Source organism: Notamacropus eugenii, chromosome 2, assembly GCF_028372415.1.
Source record: "Notamacropus eugenii isolate mMacEug1 chromosome 2, mMacEug1.pri_v2, whole genome shotgun sequence".
In the NCBI taxonomy this organism is placed as follows: domain Eukaryota; kingdom Metazoa; phylum Chordata; class Mammalia; order Diprotodontia; family Macropodidae; genus Notamacropus; species Notamacropus eugenii.
Genome location: NC_092873.1, coordinates 492,686,438 through 492,704,613, shown reverse-complemented (window position 1 = coordinate 492,704,613; position 18,176 = coordinate 492,686,438). Strand labels below are relative to the sequence as shown.

General features: G+C 40.4%; 1 protein-coding gene across 8 annotated transcripts in view; it reads left to right on the top strand.

Annotated features, from left to right (window-relative positions):
* TTLL7 (tubulin tyrosine ligase like 7) overlaps positions 1-18,176 on the top strand; it is a 233,682-nt gene that overhangs the window by 109,005 nt on the left and 106,501 nt on the right. For all 8 annotated transcript variants that reach the window (XM_072648853.1, XM_072648847.1, XM_072648848.1 and 5 more), the window contains exon 10: positions 4,218-4,312. In XM_072648853.1, coding sequence (XP_072504954.1) covers positions 4,218-4,312 — 95 coding nt within the window. The remainder of the gene's footprint in view (positions 1-4,217; positions 4,313-18,176) is intronic.

The window sequence follows — 18,176 nt, the reverse complement described above, 5'->3', positions numbered from 1 at the left end:
TGTTTACCATTCAACATTGACCAAGCTGCTTAAACTTTGGGGATCTCACTTTTTCCAGTTCATGGTTGAGGTTTAGCATGAGAGAGTCAGTTTGGGAATGCTTGTTATGCCCTTCTAGGCAACAGATGACAGAGTGAGAGAAGCACCAGATCCTAGAAACAAGGAGACCAGTCTAACTTTGGCGATTTGCTGGGATTCACTTCAACTCAACAGACATGGATGAATTGCTTATTTGGTATCTGTGGTAGTTGGGATATTTTTGCTGGGAGGTAGATAGACAAGACAGTGCCTGCCTTCAGAGTGCTTATGTCTTACTGACCAAATCTGACATGATTAAGTGAGATAATGTATGTAAAATGCTGTGTAAACCTTAGGGGGCTACATCAAGATCAGTAATAATTCTTACTCTTGTGAGAGGCAGTGTGGTAGTAGGTAAAGTACTGCTTTTGGAGCCAGGAAGGCCTGGGTTCAAGTCCTGCCTCTGGCACTATTGGCTGTACGACTGAACAAATCACTCGACCTCTCTGTGATCTGAGACTTTTAGTAGCAGAGAAGATGTCTGCCTGTACTGTGCACATGAAGGTACATGAACTCTGAAATTCCAAAGAGATCACAGTCTATTGTCATTACACTTCTCCCTCTGCCTTGCAACCCCAAACCTTCCATGCCATTGTCAGTGACCTCTTCATTCTTCCCCGGCCCATCACACTTGACTATATTCATCTCCCTTCCTCAGCTTGACACCCCCTTAGTGAGACAGCCCAACTGGACAACACTACCCCCTTCTCTTGAGTTCCTTGGCCCCTTATCCTATCTCTGGTCTCGCCCTTCGACTCTTCCTCAGGCCTGCTTAATTACCTAAGTCCCTATACAAAGGATGGAGAAATCACATCATTGTGCTGACTGGTTCAAGGATAAATTTGTGTAACGTAAGCTCAGCTGGGCCCTCACTGCTGCCAGACAATCCTTTTATTTTTCCCTGATTAACTCACCATCTCACAGTGGTGTTTCCAAAACCCTTTCATTCTTCCTCAGACCTCTCATGGCTCATTCCCCCCCTTTCCCTGTCCCAATCCTCTTAGCTGAGCACTTTGTCTTTTAATTCACAGAAAAAAATTGAGCCCTTTTGCAAAAAAACTCTCTTCTTACCCCTTCTCTTCATTTCCATATCACCAGACACTTAACCTGTTAGAACATTCACCTCTGTCTCATATAAAAAAAGTGACCCTTCTTACCAAGACAAATTCCTCTAACTACATAAGTCATCCAATCCCATCTGATCTCATCCTGCAGAGAACCCCTTTTATTTTCTGTATTCTCAGTTATCTAAAGTTTCTCCCCTCCATGTCTAACCCATTTTCAAAAAAAAAAAAACTTTCACTTGATTCATCTGTCTTCTCTAGTTGTCTATCATATCTCTTCTCCTTTACGTGGCCAAACTCCTGAAGAAGGCCTTTAATGTTAATGCCTTCTCTTTCTTTACCTTCATTCTTTTCTTTTTTCCCCCAGATTTATTAATTTATTTGTTATCCGCTTTCAACAATCACTTCCATAAATTCCAAATTTTCTCCCCCTCCTTTCCCTCTTCCTCTCTAGAATGATATGCAGTCTTATGTGGGTTCTACACATGCATTCCTATTAAACACATTTTCACAACTGTCATGTTGTATAGAAGAATTCAGATGAATGGGAAAACCTTGAGCAAAACAAAACAACCTAAAAGGAGAAAACAGTCGCTTCATTTTGCATTCCGACTCCATAAGGCTTTCTCTGGATGTGGATGGCATTTTGCATCACGAGTCTTTTGGAAATGTTTTAGGTCTTTGCATTGCTGTGAAGGACTAAGTCTGTCAAAAACAGTCCTCAAACACTGTGGATTCTTTTCTTAACTCTTTGCCTTCCGACTTCTGACCTCCCCTTTCAACTGAAACTGCTCTCTCTAAAGTTGCCGATGATACCATCACTGTCAAATCTAATGGCTTTTTCTCAATCCTCATCGTTGTTGACATCTCTGATGTCTTTTGTAGTTTCAGTTACCCTCTTCCCCTGGATACTGTATTCTCTCTAGGTGACACTGTTCTCTCCTGATTCTCGTTTTAGTCCTCTGACCAGTCCTTAGCCTTCTTTGTGGGCTGTTTGTCCACGTCATGCCCACTGAATGTCTCCCAGACCTCTGTCCTGAGGAGTCCTCTTCTCCCTCTATAGTCCTTCACTTGGTGATCTCATCAGCTCACATGACTTTAATGTTCATCTCCATGCTGATGATTCTCAGATCTACTTATCCACCCCTAATTTCTGTCCTAACCGCCAGCCTTGCATCTCTAGAAGTCTGTTGCCTATCTTAAACTGGATGTCCACTAGACATTTTAAACTGAACTCCTTGTCTTTTCCCCCAAACTCTCCCCCTCTTCCTAACTTTCCCATAACTATGAAGGACACCACTCTCCTTCCAGTCAGCTAGGCACCATGCTCGACTCATTCTCATGCCCTATATCCATTCCAAGTGCTGCTGCTTTAGACTTCATACCATCCCATCTCTTCTTTGGCATAGCCACTGCTGCTCTCCTGATGCAAATCCTCATTGCTTCATGCTTGGAGTTTTAATTCTCCCTACCTAAGTCTTCCTCTGCTACAGTGCATCCTCCACTCAGCTCTCAACTGATTCTGCTTGAAGCACAGACCTGAGCATGTTAAGCCTTCCCCATACTTTCATGAACTCCAGTGGCTCCTTATGAGCTCCAGGATTAAATCTAGAATCCTCTGTTTGGAATTCAAAGCCCCATGTAACTTGACCCCTTCCTTCCTTTTCAGTCTTCCAAAACCTGACTCACGACCACATACCTGAGATCCAATGATCTTGCCTTCCTTGTTGTACTTCGTACAAGAATAGTATCTCCCAGCTTGGCGTATTTTCGCTGACTGCTCCCCATGCCCAGAATTCTCTTTGACCTCATCTCTCTACCTCTTGGTCTTTCCAGTTTCCTTCAAGGCCCAGATAAAATCCCACCATGTAGAAGAAGTCTTTCTCAACTCCCCTTAATTCTAGTGCCTTCCCTGTGCTAATTAATTCCAGTATCTTGTATACTGCTTGTCTGTATATAGTTGTTTGCATGTTGTCTCTCCACTAGTTTGTGGGCTCCTGGAGAGCACAGACTGTCCACTGTTTTTGTTTGTATCCCTAGGGTCTAGCACAGAGCCTGAGGCCTCATAAGCACTTGCGGAAATGCTTGTTGACCCACTGACCCTGAATCTGTTTCCTCAGTGAAATCACAGGTCCAGCCTCCCCCCCACTCCTTGTATCCCACTTGGGTTGGGTCACCTCCCTCTTCTGAATCTCCCTCTATTCACATGTAAAATGGGGCCATTGGACTAGGCACATTCTATCAGGTTCATTCCACTTCTAACGTTCTGTGATTGTGTTATATGGGATATGTGACTTAGAATACATCGCCCTGGTGTTTCTCATCTGTAAAAAAAACTAGGGAGTTGGGCTTGATATATTTAAGGGACAGATCTACCAGATCCAAATCCCATAACATCTGTCCTGGCATTTAAAGAAATCCTTATACAAGTTATCATGCAATATCCCCATTGACCACCAGATGGCGGCATCATATCATCAGTCAGGCAGATTGCCCAAAATACTGTTTGTGTTTTCTGAGATCTTTGAGACAATGGAGAAAGAATGAGTTACTTAATGGAAAAGTGAAATGACGAATTTTAAAGGCAGCATCAAGTTAGCAAAATAGCAAAGAGAGGGGTAGTATGTGTAATAATTATTAATTTTGTGGTGGGAAAATCATTGGATTTATCTCCAGAAAATGGGTTCAGAGTCCGTTTCTCTTGTTTGGAAGCCATGTGCCTAGGATACATCACTTAATGTGCTGACTAACCCTGGGCCTCATTTTCCTCTTTTAGTAAAATGAGGGAGTTAGACTAGATGATCTTGTTCATACCCTTTCCATATCTCAGTCTTCTGTTTGTGAATTTTCACAATCCTGAATTGGTAGTTGTTGCACCTTTAATGAACCAAAGGCTGTATGCATCATAACCGAACTCTACCACCATGTCATGAAAACCCTATTCTCTAATATCCTTAACATTTATAACTGTGTTCCTTTGGAAGTAACTGCTCCCTGTGATGTTTCATTATGAAGTAGTGCATGCTTATTTATTGACCCTCAATATATGACTTCTTCTCCTTTTGTCATTTTCAGATTAATCGAGCCCCCAGCTTTGGAACAGATCAGAAAATAGATTATGATGTAAAAAAAGGAGTATTGTTGAATGCCCTGAAGTTACTCAACATCAGGTAAAAATATCTCTTTCATTCCAAAACTTTTTTTCTTTTTCTTCATGTTTGGCACAAAAGAACATATTCTCAACTTAATTTTGGGTGGAGTAGGTCTCCTCTGTCCTAAATCCTCAGATCTACCAGTGATTGCAAATTCTTGTCTATTACATCTCAGTACCACCTTACCCTCACCACTTGTGTTCTTACGGTATTTTTACTTACGGAGTTTTGGTGAATGTTCTGTTTACACAGAGAATCATATATAAAGAGTATGAATAGTGAAAAATAATTTTCTCACTTATATAAAACATAGAGGTACAAAGAAATTCAGGCTAAGGAAGAGAAGAGTTGGGATGGTAAGGGATGGTTTCTGCCTTCAAATATTTGAAGGATTAAATTGTAGAAGAGGGAAGAGCCTGTAAGTTTAAATGGGCAGAATTAGCATCAGTGAGTGGAATGTTCATGAAGGTAAATGGTAGCTCAATAGGAGGAAGAAGAAATAGCTACCATAGAGATGTGTCATAGATCCAATGGGCTTCCCATCCCCAGAACTGTTCAAACTGGAAGCTGAGTAGTTTTCCATTATGTGTGTTACAGAAGAGATTTATGCATTAGGTGTGAATTTGTAGCTGATGACCCTCCTGAGATCTCGTGCAGTTTAGGTATTCTATGATCCATACATAGATCTGGCTGCTATGTTTACAGACTAGAAGAAGTACAGGACCCTTCAGACTCAGTCCTTGAAGTTGATCTCTGTAGGACTATTGTCAGAGCCAGACTCCCTGGGTTACAGGAAGGACTTTCTACAGTGTCTGAAGCTGGAAAGGGGTCATTCATTATAGGAGACAAATATAAGACTTTGCTGACTTCTTTGAGAAAGCTTCCTATTTGTCTTACCAGGATCAGACCCAGCTTGTGAGAATATGTGAGGTAAAATAAAGTGAAGGAAAAAGCAAAGAAAAAATGATTCAAAGAAATTGTTTTTCAGTTGTTTGCCAGATGCTCTGTTTCATGAATTCTTAACCTGGGGTCTGTGGATAAATTTCAAGGAGTCTCTGAGCTTGGATATGAAAAAAATGTTTCAATTTAATTGGTTTCCTTTGTAGTATTCTGAATTTTATTTGATACAACTTAAAGCATTATTCTGAGAAGGGATTGGTAGGCTTTAGCAGATTGCTAACGGAGACCTTAATGCACAAAAAGGTAAAAAACTCCCTGCATTAATAAAATGTCACTGATATTTTCAGTGAAGAAATTCTGTGAGCAGGTATGAAGATTGATCTGCATTCTTTCCCTAGCAAAAGCCTTCCTTATCTTTTTAGGTTGACCTAATTGTTTGGTCCTTGTGTAGACTGCTCTTATCTTTGCCAGAGAAGAAGGAGAGGTAGTGTCATGGATTAGAAAGCCAGCTGTAGAAAGATGGGTTCAGGTCCCACTACTGGCTGTGTCAACTTAGTCAAGTCATTGATAGTAAACCATCAGAGACTGTAAGTTCCGAAAAAGTTGCCAGTCTGCACCAGTAGAGGGGGTTACTGCATCCATGAAATGGATGAAATGGTCTAGACAAAAAAAAAAAATTCTCTATGAATGAGGTACAGGACAGTGACCTACACGATATTCTACTCTGGGATATGTTGTATGTCATCCTGAGGTTCCAGTGTGGTCGGCATGGGTCTTTATCATCCACATCCTTGGTTAGTATGCCCTAAGTGCATTTCTCCAAGTCATTGAAAAAGGTATGAAACAGCCCGGGTCCAACCACAGATCCTTGGGGCTCCCCACTAGCCCTCTGCCCTTATTAACCATTTTTGGGTCAGGTCCTTCAGCCTGTTGAAGACCCTCTTAACTGGACTGCTGTCTCTTGCAGATCTTTCCATCTGTTATGCAGGAGAGACTGGTCAGATGTGGCATTGAAATCTGATTAAACTATCTCTGCAGCCTTCTTTAGATCAGCCTGGTGTTTTGATGCAACAGAGGCCCAAACAGAGTGGCTGCTCCCTTTATGACATTTTCTGAATTTTGCCTGCAGCTGAAGTCAAGTTCATGAGTACAGACCGGGCAGATTTCCCTTTCTTCTCTTCTGTAGAAATGGACATTTTCTCTCCCTCTGTCCATGTCTCACTCCCTTTCTCCACAGGCTCTGCAGTCTGAGCTCATCAGGAGATCACCACCAGATGTGCTCAGGAGGTGTATGTGGAGGGCTCTTGGGTTGTTTAGTATGCCAGAGTATGCTTTGGGTAGGATCACTCTCATGAAAGACAGTGGGGGGTGTTCATTAAGGAACTTCAGCCCTCTGTAAGACACTTTGCTCTGTCCTCTCTATTTAAAGATTATTCTCTCTGGCAGAGAAGAAGTCAGAGTTGGTTAGTTGTGCCTTCTCTTTGTTATCTGTTAACATTGTTCCTTTTGACATAGACCCACGCACCTGTCCTTGTATGCCATTTCCTTTCCCCCCACCAATTTTTCAAACAGCCTCTTTTGTCCTTAGCCTTCCTTGCCAGCTCTTGCTCCTTTTAAACTTTAAGGTTCCTGACATTTTGCTCCCAGAACAGTGGCCTTTTTTTTTTGTATGCAAGTCCTCTTTTCCCTGCCCTTGCTATCATCTTCTGCATCAATTTTAAAAGATCTGCATTGGTCAGTGAATTCCCTATGCATCCACATTGACCTCTTTGGGTAACACCCTACTGCTACCTCGCACTTCCCACTTTCTTCCTCATCAAAATTATTTTTCTTGGTGTCTTTAGAATTTCATTCTTGAGAACATCTCATTTCTTCTGGACTGATCTTCCATATGATAACTTTTTAAAGAATTATATAAAGGAGTATATATTGTTTGTTGCATTGACTACTAGAACTAATTAATCTTTAGAAATCCATGGAATATAGGACTTAGAGCTAGAAGAGACATTAGAGGCAATCTCGCCATACACTCCAAACTTTACAGATAAAGAAACTGAGGCTTACACAGTTGAAATGATCTGACTAAGGTTAAAATGTGTTTCTCAGACAGTCATTATCACTGAATCACAGAACATGTGATTGCAAGAGCCCTCAGAGACCTTCTGAACCAACCATGCCCAAAGTGGTCATCCAGCCACTGCCTGAATGCCTTCAGCAAGGGGAAACCCGCTGTATCTTTAGGTAGCCCACTATAGCTGTGGAGACACTTCAGTCTTAAATCTGCTGCCTTGGCATCTCCAGCCAGTGAACCTTCTTCTGCTCCCTGAAGTCAAGCAAAGCCCATTTAATTCCTGTTTCACGGGATACGCCTTCAAGTACTAGAATATAGCCGAATCTTCTCTTCTTCCTGGCTAAACATTGCCTTCACCTGATCAGACTCGGACTCAGAGCTCTTCCTTGTGCCTTCCTTTGGACTCTAAAATTTATGAACATACTTTGAAAACTGTGGGGCCCAGAACTGAGGGCAGGATTCCATGTGTTGCCTGTCTTAGGACAGAGTACAAACCAGCTCTAACTAACCTTCTTACAGGTCCTGGAAGCCCAAAATCACACGAACATTTTTTGCTTTCACATCATGCTGCTGACTCATTGAACTGATTAAACATACCTCCCCCAAACTGTATTTTTGAAAGTGATTTTTTGAACCCAAGCATATTACTTTACATTTGTCCCTTCTCACTTTCATGCTTTTATATTCAGGTCAGCATTCTAGTCTGTTGGGATCTTTGGTGGACCTTGACTGTCATCCTCTATGTGTATCCCCTCTAGCTTTTAACATTTGCAGGTTTTCTGACTCCAAATTCAAGGTCTTTTCAGCTAGTCTATACTGTTGGTGGAAAGCAGAGGGAACTGTTGTTTTCCTAAAGTTACCTTCTAGATGGCATAGTTCTCAACTCTTAAATAAAACTGTCTTGTAGCTCATAGCTTTAGAACTTTCAGAAGAGATCTCAGAAACCTTTTAGTCTGAGATGGTTCCTCATGTTCTCCTCTCCCCTACCATTTTTTTTTTAAATAGAGGAAGAAACAGACAGATAGAGAATTCCTTTCTTGAATAAACCCTCATAGGAAGTAAAAGTCAGAGGTGGGACTTTTGAGTTGGTCAACTCAGTCAATTAGGGCACTGTGTTAATGAGACCAAGTGTGCCTAACTCTTATCTCCTTTGTTTTCTTGACAAGCAGGAGTTTTAAGATGCTCAGTCAGTACTTTATTGTTTGAAGGTCATGGGCTCAGTTCTGTTAAGTACTATTTAACTTTGCATAGCTAGGATTCTTTTTTCTCCTCCTTGGCTCTATTTTTTGCTTTTTCCAACCCATCCTATATACCATTGCCAGACTAATTTTCCTTAAATCCACTTTGAGTGCATTACTCTCGCACCCAAGAGCCTGTTGCTTACATCAGGTCTAAAGTTAAAGCCCTCCCTGATCTAGTCTTGCTGTGTTTACTTCCTATTTCTAGCTTCTTCCCAATAAAACCCACAAGTTCCACTTCAGCTGGTTGTTATTTCTACATGCTGTACATCCCAGTGCCACTTGGCTCATGCTGTTCCTTCCCAGGAACACTTCACCCATTCCTCTCTGTGTATCTCAGCCTCCCCTTCAAGACTCTTGACCAACTCCTTCTTTTAAGAATCCAACTCCTTCAGCTCACGCGCGTTCCTTCAGCTCACACTTGTTTTTCCATTTGTTGAACTCTGATAAGAATCATGGTTCATATCACTTAATTACACTCTATTTACTGTTTAAGATTGTTTATTCTAGGTACCCCTTTCTTATTTCCTAGATTGTAAGACCCTTTAGACCAAGCTCTGTGCCATATCCTTTTTTGTTTTTGTATTTTCCATCTCCCCTGATCCAGCGTTTGCTAGGTATGGAGTAAATAAAATCTTCCTGGTTAATTGCAGCATGATTCCTAACTGTTTCATTAGCACATGCTGTTAATCAGCAGGGAGGAGGGAAGAGGGTGAAAATTCATTATCAGAATTGGTCTAATACTAATGGCTGATCATCAGCATCATGGAGATTCAGTACATAGAACATTGGATCTAGAGTCAGCCTGACCTGAGTTCAGATCCCTCCTTGGACACTTGGCATTTTTTTCGTGCTCTTGGACAGAGGTGATCTCTCCTCACTTTTGTGCTGACTCCATTTTCTCTTCTGGTTCCCATACCTGGAATGCTCTTCCTCCTCACCTTGGTCTCCAGGTTTCCTTGACTTCCTTCAAATCCTAACTAAAATCCCTCCTTTCACAGGAAACCTTCCCCAGTCTCTCTTAATTCCAGTGCCTTCTTCTCTTAATCATTTCCTGCCTATCCTCTGTAGAGCTTGTTGGTGCATATGTGCTTGTTTTCTCCCCCACTGGGTTGTGAGGTACTTGAGGGCAGTACTATCATTTGCCTTCCCTTGTCTCCTTAGTGCTTAGCTCTATACCTAGCACGTAGCAGGTGCTTAATAAATGCTTATTGACAGACTGTATACAACTCCCAGACCTGCCTGTCCAGACCACTTTGCTGAGCTCTGCCTCACTTAAATCCATTCCACAGGCAGGTCACCCATGGGCAGCTCAAGATGTCACTCTCGTGATGTCAAGGGTTCTCTTTGAGAATGAAGGACCAACAACAATGGTGGTAGCAACAATTGAATGATTGCCTCAGTTTTCTCATTTTTGAAATGAGAGATAATAATACCTCTTCCCAGGGTTGTTGTCAGGATCAGCTGAGATAATGTTTGTAAAGTACTTCACAGACTTTAGAAACGCTAAAAAAAATCTAGCTATTATTATTGTTATCATTATTAATGAACACACATGGCAGTATATGTCCAGTAGCGGGCATGGGAGGCAAATAGTAGCCTTAGCATTGCCTTGGGACCCTGCCAGTGTTAAAGGACCTAGAAGAGAGTAGGCTCTCCTGCACCCTGCCTGGCATAGATCCTCTGTGGGGAATTTATGAAGCATCTGAGGTGAATTGGCCTGATGGAGCTTACGAGGATGAGATCATGAAGAACAATGAGGATCCTTGGACCTCTCCTGAGGAAACATTCAGTTTCTCTTCATGTTGGGGTTCCCAGGCTGAAGGAGTACTCTCTTTTCTTCTCCTTAAATGTTTTCCAAAATACCTTTTCTTCTGTTACGGCTTGCTTAAAGAAGTCTTAGTGTAGAAAGGCTGTTCCCCAACAAGACCCCTTGTGTGCTGCAAGCTTCATGGACTCAGCCCAAACCCTGATCCACTTGGATAATCCAACAGTGGTTGAGTCATTGAATCTCATCTTGCCTTTTCTCAGCTCTATACACTTGTACAAACCATGCTCCACTCCACTCCTAGAATAAATTCTTTCTATATCCTTTGCTGCTGGCATTTTTTTTTTATTCCATGATGGGCTCAAGCCCTGCCCCCTCTATTCTTCTTTTCCTTCCCACCTTATTGACTTATCTCTCTCTCTTTGATCCTGTTCACTTAAAATATCATAACTTATATTGGTGTCATTTGCTGCAGATGTATATAATTACCTTAATAGATTGTAAACTCCTCAAGATCCAGGATTATGTCATTTTAAAAATCTTTGTGTGTGTCCCCAGTGTCTAGCATTTTGCTGTAAACACAGTAGGTGCTTAATGAATATTTGTTGAAGAAAGGAAAGGAATACAAAAGTCATGTGGACCTCCTGAAGCAATGATGTCATAAGCTTTTTTTTTTTTAAGACCCGCTATGGTCTCAAGTAATAAGAGCTAAGTTCTTTGTTGTAATTAAGGATATATTGTTCCATAGTAAACATCTAAATTGCTTATGAAAGATGAGTAGAATAGCATCTGCCATCGAGGGATCATCCACAAAGATCACTACCACAGGATGGGGATGAAGTTTGAGATGCTTGCTAAATTGGAAAGGAAGAGGGAGGGTAACTCACAAGGGACAGGGGCAAGATGATGGATGTTGTGAGTCAGGGCTGGAGAGCCCATGAGAGGGGTTTCAAGTAGGAGGAACAAGGTGATAAATTAAGAACGTATAGAAAAGGCATTGGGAGACCGTGGGATGACCCTTGAGATATAAAGAAAGAAGACCTGGCTGAGCTGACGTAAGCAGAAAGCTGCTTTGGCTTTTGTGACTTTAGGTAAAGGTAGATACTCCTATAAATGTCATGTCTACTTAGATTTCTCACTAATAGTGTACTAGATTTGAGGCCTCCAAGTCTGTCTGTTTTGTTTCTGCCAAGCGACTTGATAAGAAAAAAACAGGTGCTCAGTTCAGAAGAGTTATTTCTAGGAAAATCACTCTTCTTGGTGGAAACCCTCAGTGGTAAAAATTCACCAGAGATTCAGACATTTGGGAACATAAGGAGTTGAGCATCTATGTTCTATATCCTAACATACCTTGCTACATAAAATACCTATTTTTAGGACAGAGTTGAGAAACAAACCATTTAATTTCATTCTGCTTTGTGAGCCAAGTATCAAGAGACAGTAATTGCATTTGTGTCTAGAATTGCACAAACACAACATGTTTAAAAAAGTCATTAGTGCCACTGTTGCAGAAGCCTACGTAGTGGGGATATTATTTGGCAGAAACTGTCCCTGGTTGAGTCTCTGTGTGTTTGTTTCAGTTTTCATTTCTCTTCTGTTTATGTGTCTCACATGCATCTGTCTTCTCAGTATCTGGGTAACTTTTTTCTGGGGATGCTTTTCTCCTTAAAAGTAGATGCTTCCGTAGGGATATGATTATTATTTATGTGTTTCTGATGTACCATTTGTTTTATTTTGTGGGCAGGTTTTCTCTCCTGCCCCTTTTTTATTTCTTCTTCCTTTTCCCGCTTCTGCCTCTGTGTTCCTTACCCGCCCATAATATGAAAGAGTATCGAATTGTTATATTTATGAATGCCCATGTGCCCATTTTCCTAATTTAAAAGACAGTTGAGTAGAGTGTTTAAAATTTCTTTTTGTCTTAGAAAAACATTTTTTAAAATTTTATTTTTTGGGGGGGCGGAGCCAAGATGGCGGAGTGAAAGCAACGACTCACCTAAGCTCCTGGACAAACACCTCTGGATATCTCTGAAAGGAGAATCTGACCAAATTTTGGAGGTGTGGAATCCAGTGGGTGACAGACTTTGACAGATTCGGAGCCCAGGTTGGACTGGAAGGTCCACGGGAAGGATCTGTTCCGCGGGGGTAAGCCCCCAGCGCACAGTGCAGCGTGGTCAGCGCAGCAGGGCGGAAGGGACCTGAGAAGCCCGAGAGTGGCGGGCGAAACCAGCGGAGCAGGAGACAAGCCAAACCGAGCCAGTGAGAGCCGCTGAGCGCCAGATATCAGCGCAGCAGTGCTTGAAACCTTCAGCCTGAAGACTAAACTTCGGTAAGTCACCTACTTGAACTTCCGGGAGCCAGGATGGCGGAGTGATCAGTAAATGCTCTCTCCTCCCCCCTCATGACCGTGAAAGAACCATAAAATATTTCCCCAGATAAATCCTGGATCAGTGGGAACAGCAGAAGGGGTCAAATAGTCTCATAACACCAGAGGCTAGAAAAATAGCAAAGGGGGATTCTTCCTACTGTGGCGGAGGTGATCTGGAAGGACAGACGACCCAGGGCAGAGAAAATTCGCACTGAGACCCAGGCAAGCCTCAGCGCCGGGAGACGAGCCCCAGGAGGGGCAGGAACACGCATTAGCTTCTAGGCGTGCCCCAGGCCTCCAGGGGAAAAGGAAAGACAATAGGGAAGCTGGGATCACCATCCCCTGACCTTGCCTTTGCCTCAGGTCAGCTGAGGAGATCTCCTGAGACCAGACCACCCCTCCCACACACCTAACAAACTAACCCCAGTGTTGATCTGGGAAACAAAAAACAAAAACCTGCTTTTAGCCTCGACACACATCAGCTCAACACAAAGATGTGTACCTTCTGACTGAAAGAACCAGAAGCTACAACACTCAGCCAACATCATGAATCGGAAAAAGCAGACGAAAAGTGAAAAAACCATAGAATCTTTCTATGGGGATAAGGACCAAAACACAAACACCAAAGAGGTCAAGAGCTGAGACTGTACTTCCATCTGAAACTTCAGAAGGGACTATGAATTTCTCGCAAGCGCAACTAGATTACCTGGAACAGCTGAAGAAGGAAATAAAAGAAAAACTGGCCAATGATTTTAAAATTATAAAAAAAGAATTCACTGATGAGAACACCACTCTGAAAAGGAAAATTGAACAAATGGAAAAGGAAGTTCAAAAATTAACTGGAGAGAATAACTCCCTAAAAGGAAGAGTTAATCAAACGGAAAAGGAAACACAAAACCTAATTGGGAAAATTGATTAAATGGAAAAGGAAACACAAAACCTAACTGGGAAAATTGGTCGAATGGAAAAAGAAGTACAAAAATTAAATGGAGAAAATAGCTCCTTAAAGGGAAAAATTGGTCAGATGGAAAAGGAGATGCAAAAGTTAACTGAAGAAAACAATACGATGAAGATTAGAATTGGGCAAGTAGAAACTAATGACTCAATGAGGCAACAAGAATCAGTCAAACAAAATCTAAAGAATGAAAAGATAGAAGAAAATGTAAAATATTTAATTGGAAAAACAACTGACCTGGAAAATAGATCCAGGAGAGAAAATTTAAGAATTATTGGCCTGCCAGAAACCCATGATGAAGAAAAGAGTCTGGACAATATCTTCCAGGAAATCATCAAGGAAAACTGCCCAGAAGTACTAGACTCAGAGGGCAAAATAGTCATCGAAAGAATCCACCGTTCCCCTCCCGAAAGGAATCCTAAACTCAAAACCCCAAGAAATATCGTTGCCAAATTCCAGATCTATCAAGTGAAGGAGAAAATACTACAAGCAGCCAGAAAGAAACAATTCAAATATCAAGGACATACAGTCAGGATCACACAGGACCTTGCAGCTTCTACATTAAAAGATCAAAAGAATTGGAACCCAATATTCCGTAAGGCAAAGGAGTTGGGACTTCAACCAAGGATCAACTACCCAGCAAAGTTCAGCATAACATTTCAGGCAAGGAGAAAGTCATTCAACGAAATAAGGGATTTCCAGAGCTTCCTGACCAAAACACCAGAACTCAATAGACAATTTGATCTTCAAATGCAGGTCTCCAGAGAATCATAAAAAAGTAAACAGGGGGGAAAAAACAAAAACAAAAACTTGCTACTCAATTAGGGCAAACTGTTTACCTCCCTATAAGGGAAGATGATACCTGTTAATCTTGAGAACTGTGCAGCTATTATGATAAAAGGGATATATGTAGAGGGAACGGGTATAAAGTAAATGATGTCATGTCAAAAATATGATTTAAGTATGAGAAGGGATTGTAATAGGAGGTGTGAAAAGGGGGAAGCAGAAAATGGCAAATTATATCACAGGAAGAAGTACAAAACTATAGTAGAGGGAAGGAGGGGAGGGAGATGAGCATTGTTTGAGAGGTACTCTCATCTGATTTGTTTAAAGGAGGGAACAATAATCTTAAGTAGATAATCCTAACTAGCTCTATAGGTAGTAGGAGGGGAAGGGGGAAGAAAGGGGAGGGTGGCTAAAAGGGAGGATAGAAGCAATAAGAGTAAAGGGGAGTAAAAGAGAGGGGGGCTAAAAGAAGGAGGGGAAGGCTGCAGGAGGAGGGGGAGAAAAGTGAATACTATTGAGGAGGGGAAGGGAGACGGGAGAGTTAAAAGCACAAATGGTGGGAAAGAGGGTGGAGGGAAATACACAGATTGTAATCATAACTGTGAATGTGAATGGAATGAACTCTCCCATAAAGCGGAGATGGATAGCAGAATGGATTAAAAGCCATAAGCCAACAATATGCTGCTTACAAGAAACACATTTGAAATGGGGGGATACACATAGGAAAAAGGTCAAAGGATGGAGCAGAATATATTGAGCTTCAGCTCATGTAAGAAATGCAGGAGTAGCAATCCTAATCTCAGACAAAGCAAAAGCAGAAATAGATCTAATCAAAAGGGATAAGGATGGAAACTATATCCTGCTAAAAGGCACCATAGACAATGAAGCAATATCATTACTAAACATGTATGCTCCAAGTGGTATAGCATCCAAATTCTTAGAGGAGAGGTTGGGGGAGTTGAAGGAAGAAATTGATAGCAAAACTATACTAGTGGGGGACCTCAACCTCCCCCTCTCTGAACTCGATAAATCTAACCTCAAAATAAACAAGAAAGAGGTTAAGGAGGTAAATAAAACTCTGGATAAGGTAGATATGGTCGATCTTTGGAGAAAATTAAATGGGAATAGAAAGCAATATACCTTTTTCTCAGCGGTACATGGAACATTTACAAAAATTGACCATGTACTAGGACATAAAAATCTCACAATCCAGTGCAGAAAGGTAGAGATAATCAATGCATCCTTCTCAGATCATAATGCATTAAAAATTACATGTAATAAAAGGCCATGGAAAGAGAAACCAAAAATCAATTGGAAACTAAATAATCTAATTCTAAAGAAGGGTTGGGTTAAAGAAGAAATCATAGAAACAATCAACAGTTTCATTCAAGAGAATGACAATAGTGAGATAACATACCAAAACTTATGGGACACTGCAAAAGCAATTATTAGGGGAAGTTTTATATCTCTGAATGCTTACATAAATAAAATAGAGAAAGAGGAGATCAATGACTTAGGCTTGCAGTTGAAAAAGCTAGAAAAAGAACAAATTGAAAATCCCCAAGTAAATACCAAATTAGAAATACTGAAAACCAAAGGAGAGATTAATAAAATTGAAATTAAGAAAACTATTGGATTAATAAATAAAACCAATAGTTGGTTTTATGAAAAAACTAATAAAATTGATAAACCTCTGGTCAATCTGATTAAAAAAAAGAAAGAAGAAAATCAAATTACTAATATTAAAAATGAAAGGGGTGAACTCACCTCCAATGAGGAGAAATTAAAACAATAATTAGAAACTACTTTGCCCAACTTTATGCCCACAAATTCGATAATCTAAACGAGATGGATGAATATTTTAAAAAATACAAATTGCCCAGATTAACAGAAGAGGAAGTTGAATACTTAAACAACCCCATCTCAGAAAAAGAAATTGAACAAGCCATCAATGAACTCCCTAGGAAAAAATCTCCAGGGCCAGATGGATTCACAAGTGAATTCTATCAAACATTTAAAGAACAGTTAATTCCAATACTATATAGACTATTTTTGAAAATTGGGGAAGAAGGAGTCCTCCCAAATTCTTTCTATGATACAAACATGGTTTTGATACCCAAACCAGGAAGAGACAAAACAGAGAAAGAAAATTATAGACCAATTTCCCTAATGAATATAGATGCAAAAATTTTAAATAAGATTTTAGCAAAACGAATACAGCATCTTATCATGAGATTAATACATTATGATCAGGTAGGATTCATACCAGGATTACAGGGCTGGTTCAATATTAGGAAAACTATTAGCATTATCGATCACATCAACAACAAAGCTAACAAAAACCACATGATTATCTCAATAGATGCAGAAAAAGCTTTTGACAAAATACAACACCCATTCCTACTAAAAACACTGGAGAACGTAGGAATAAAGGGAACTTTCCATAAAATAATAAGCAGTATCTATCTAAAACCTTCAGCAAGCATTATATGCAATGGGGATAAGCTAGATGCATTCCAAATAAGATCAGGGGTGAAACAAGGTTGTCCATTATCACCACTATTATTCAATATGGTAGTAGAAATGTTAGCTGTAGCAATTAGACAAGATAAAGATATTCAAGGAATAAGAATAGCCAAAGAAGAAAGTAAGTTATCACTCTTTGCAGATGATATGATGATTTACCTAGAGAATCCCAGAGATTCAAGTAAAAAATTACTTGAATTAATAAACAACTTTGGCAAAGTTGCAGGTTACAAAATAAACCCACACAAATCTTCTGCATTCCTATATATTAGCAACAAAGTCCAACAGCAAGAGATAGAAAGAGAAATCCCATTTAAAGCTAGGGTAGACAGTATAAAATACTTAGGAGTCTACCTGCCAAAACAAACCCAGGGATTATATGAACACAATTACAAGACACTTTTTGCACAAATAAAGTCAGATTTAAGTGAGTGGAAAAACATTAGTTGCTCGTGGGTAGGCCGTGCTAATATAATAAAAATGACAATTCTACCTAAATTAATATACTTATTTAGTGCCATACCAATTAAACTATCAGACAATTATTTTCTAGAGCTGGATAAAATAATATCACAATTCATTTGGAAAAACAAAAGGTCCAGAATATCAAAGGGACTAATGAAAAGAAATGCTTGGGAAGGTGGCCTAGCGCTACCAGACCTCAAACTGTACTATAAAGCAGCAATTATCAAAACCACTTGGTATTGGCTAAGAAACAGAGAGGTAGACAAGTGGAATAGACTTGGCACTCAAGATGCAGTAGGCAAGGAATATAGCAACCTTCTGTTTGATAAACCCAAGGACCCCAGCTTCTGGGATAAGAACTCATTGTTTGACAAATATTGCTGGGAAAACTGGATAACAGTGTGGCGGAAATTAGGCATAGACCCATACCTGACACCGTACACAAGAATAAAGTCCAAATGGGTACATGATTTAGGTATAAAGATTGATACCATGAATAAACTGGAGAAGCAAGGAATAGTGTATTTATCAGATCTATGGAGAAGGGAAGAATTCTTTACTAAAGGAGAGATAGAAAGCATTATGAAATGCAAAATGGATAACTTTGATTACATTAAACTGAGAAGTTTTTGCACAACCAAACCCAATGCAACCAAAATCCGGAGGGATGTCGTAAATTGGGAAAGAATTTTTACAGCGAAGCTCGGGGATAAAGGCCTCATTTCTAAAATATATAGAGAACTGACTCAAATGTATAATCATACAAGTCATTCCCCAATTGATAAATGGTTAAAGGATATGAACAGGC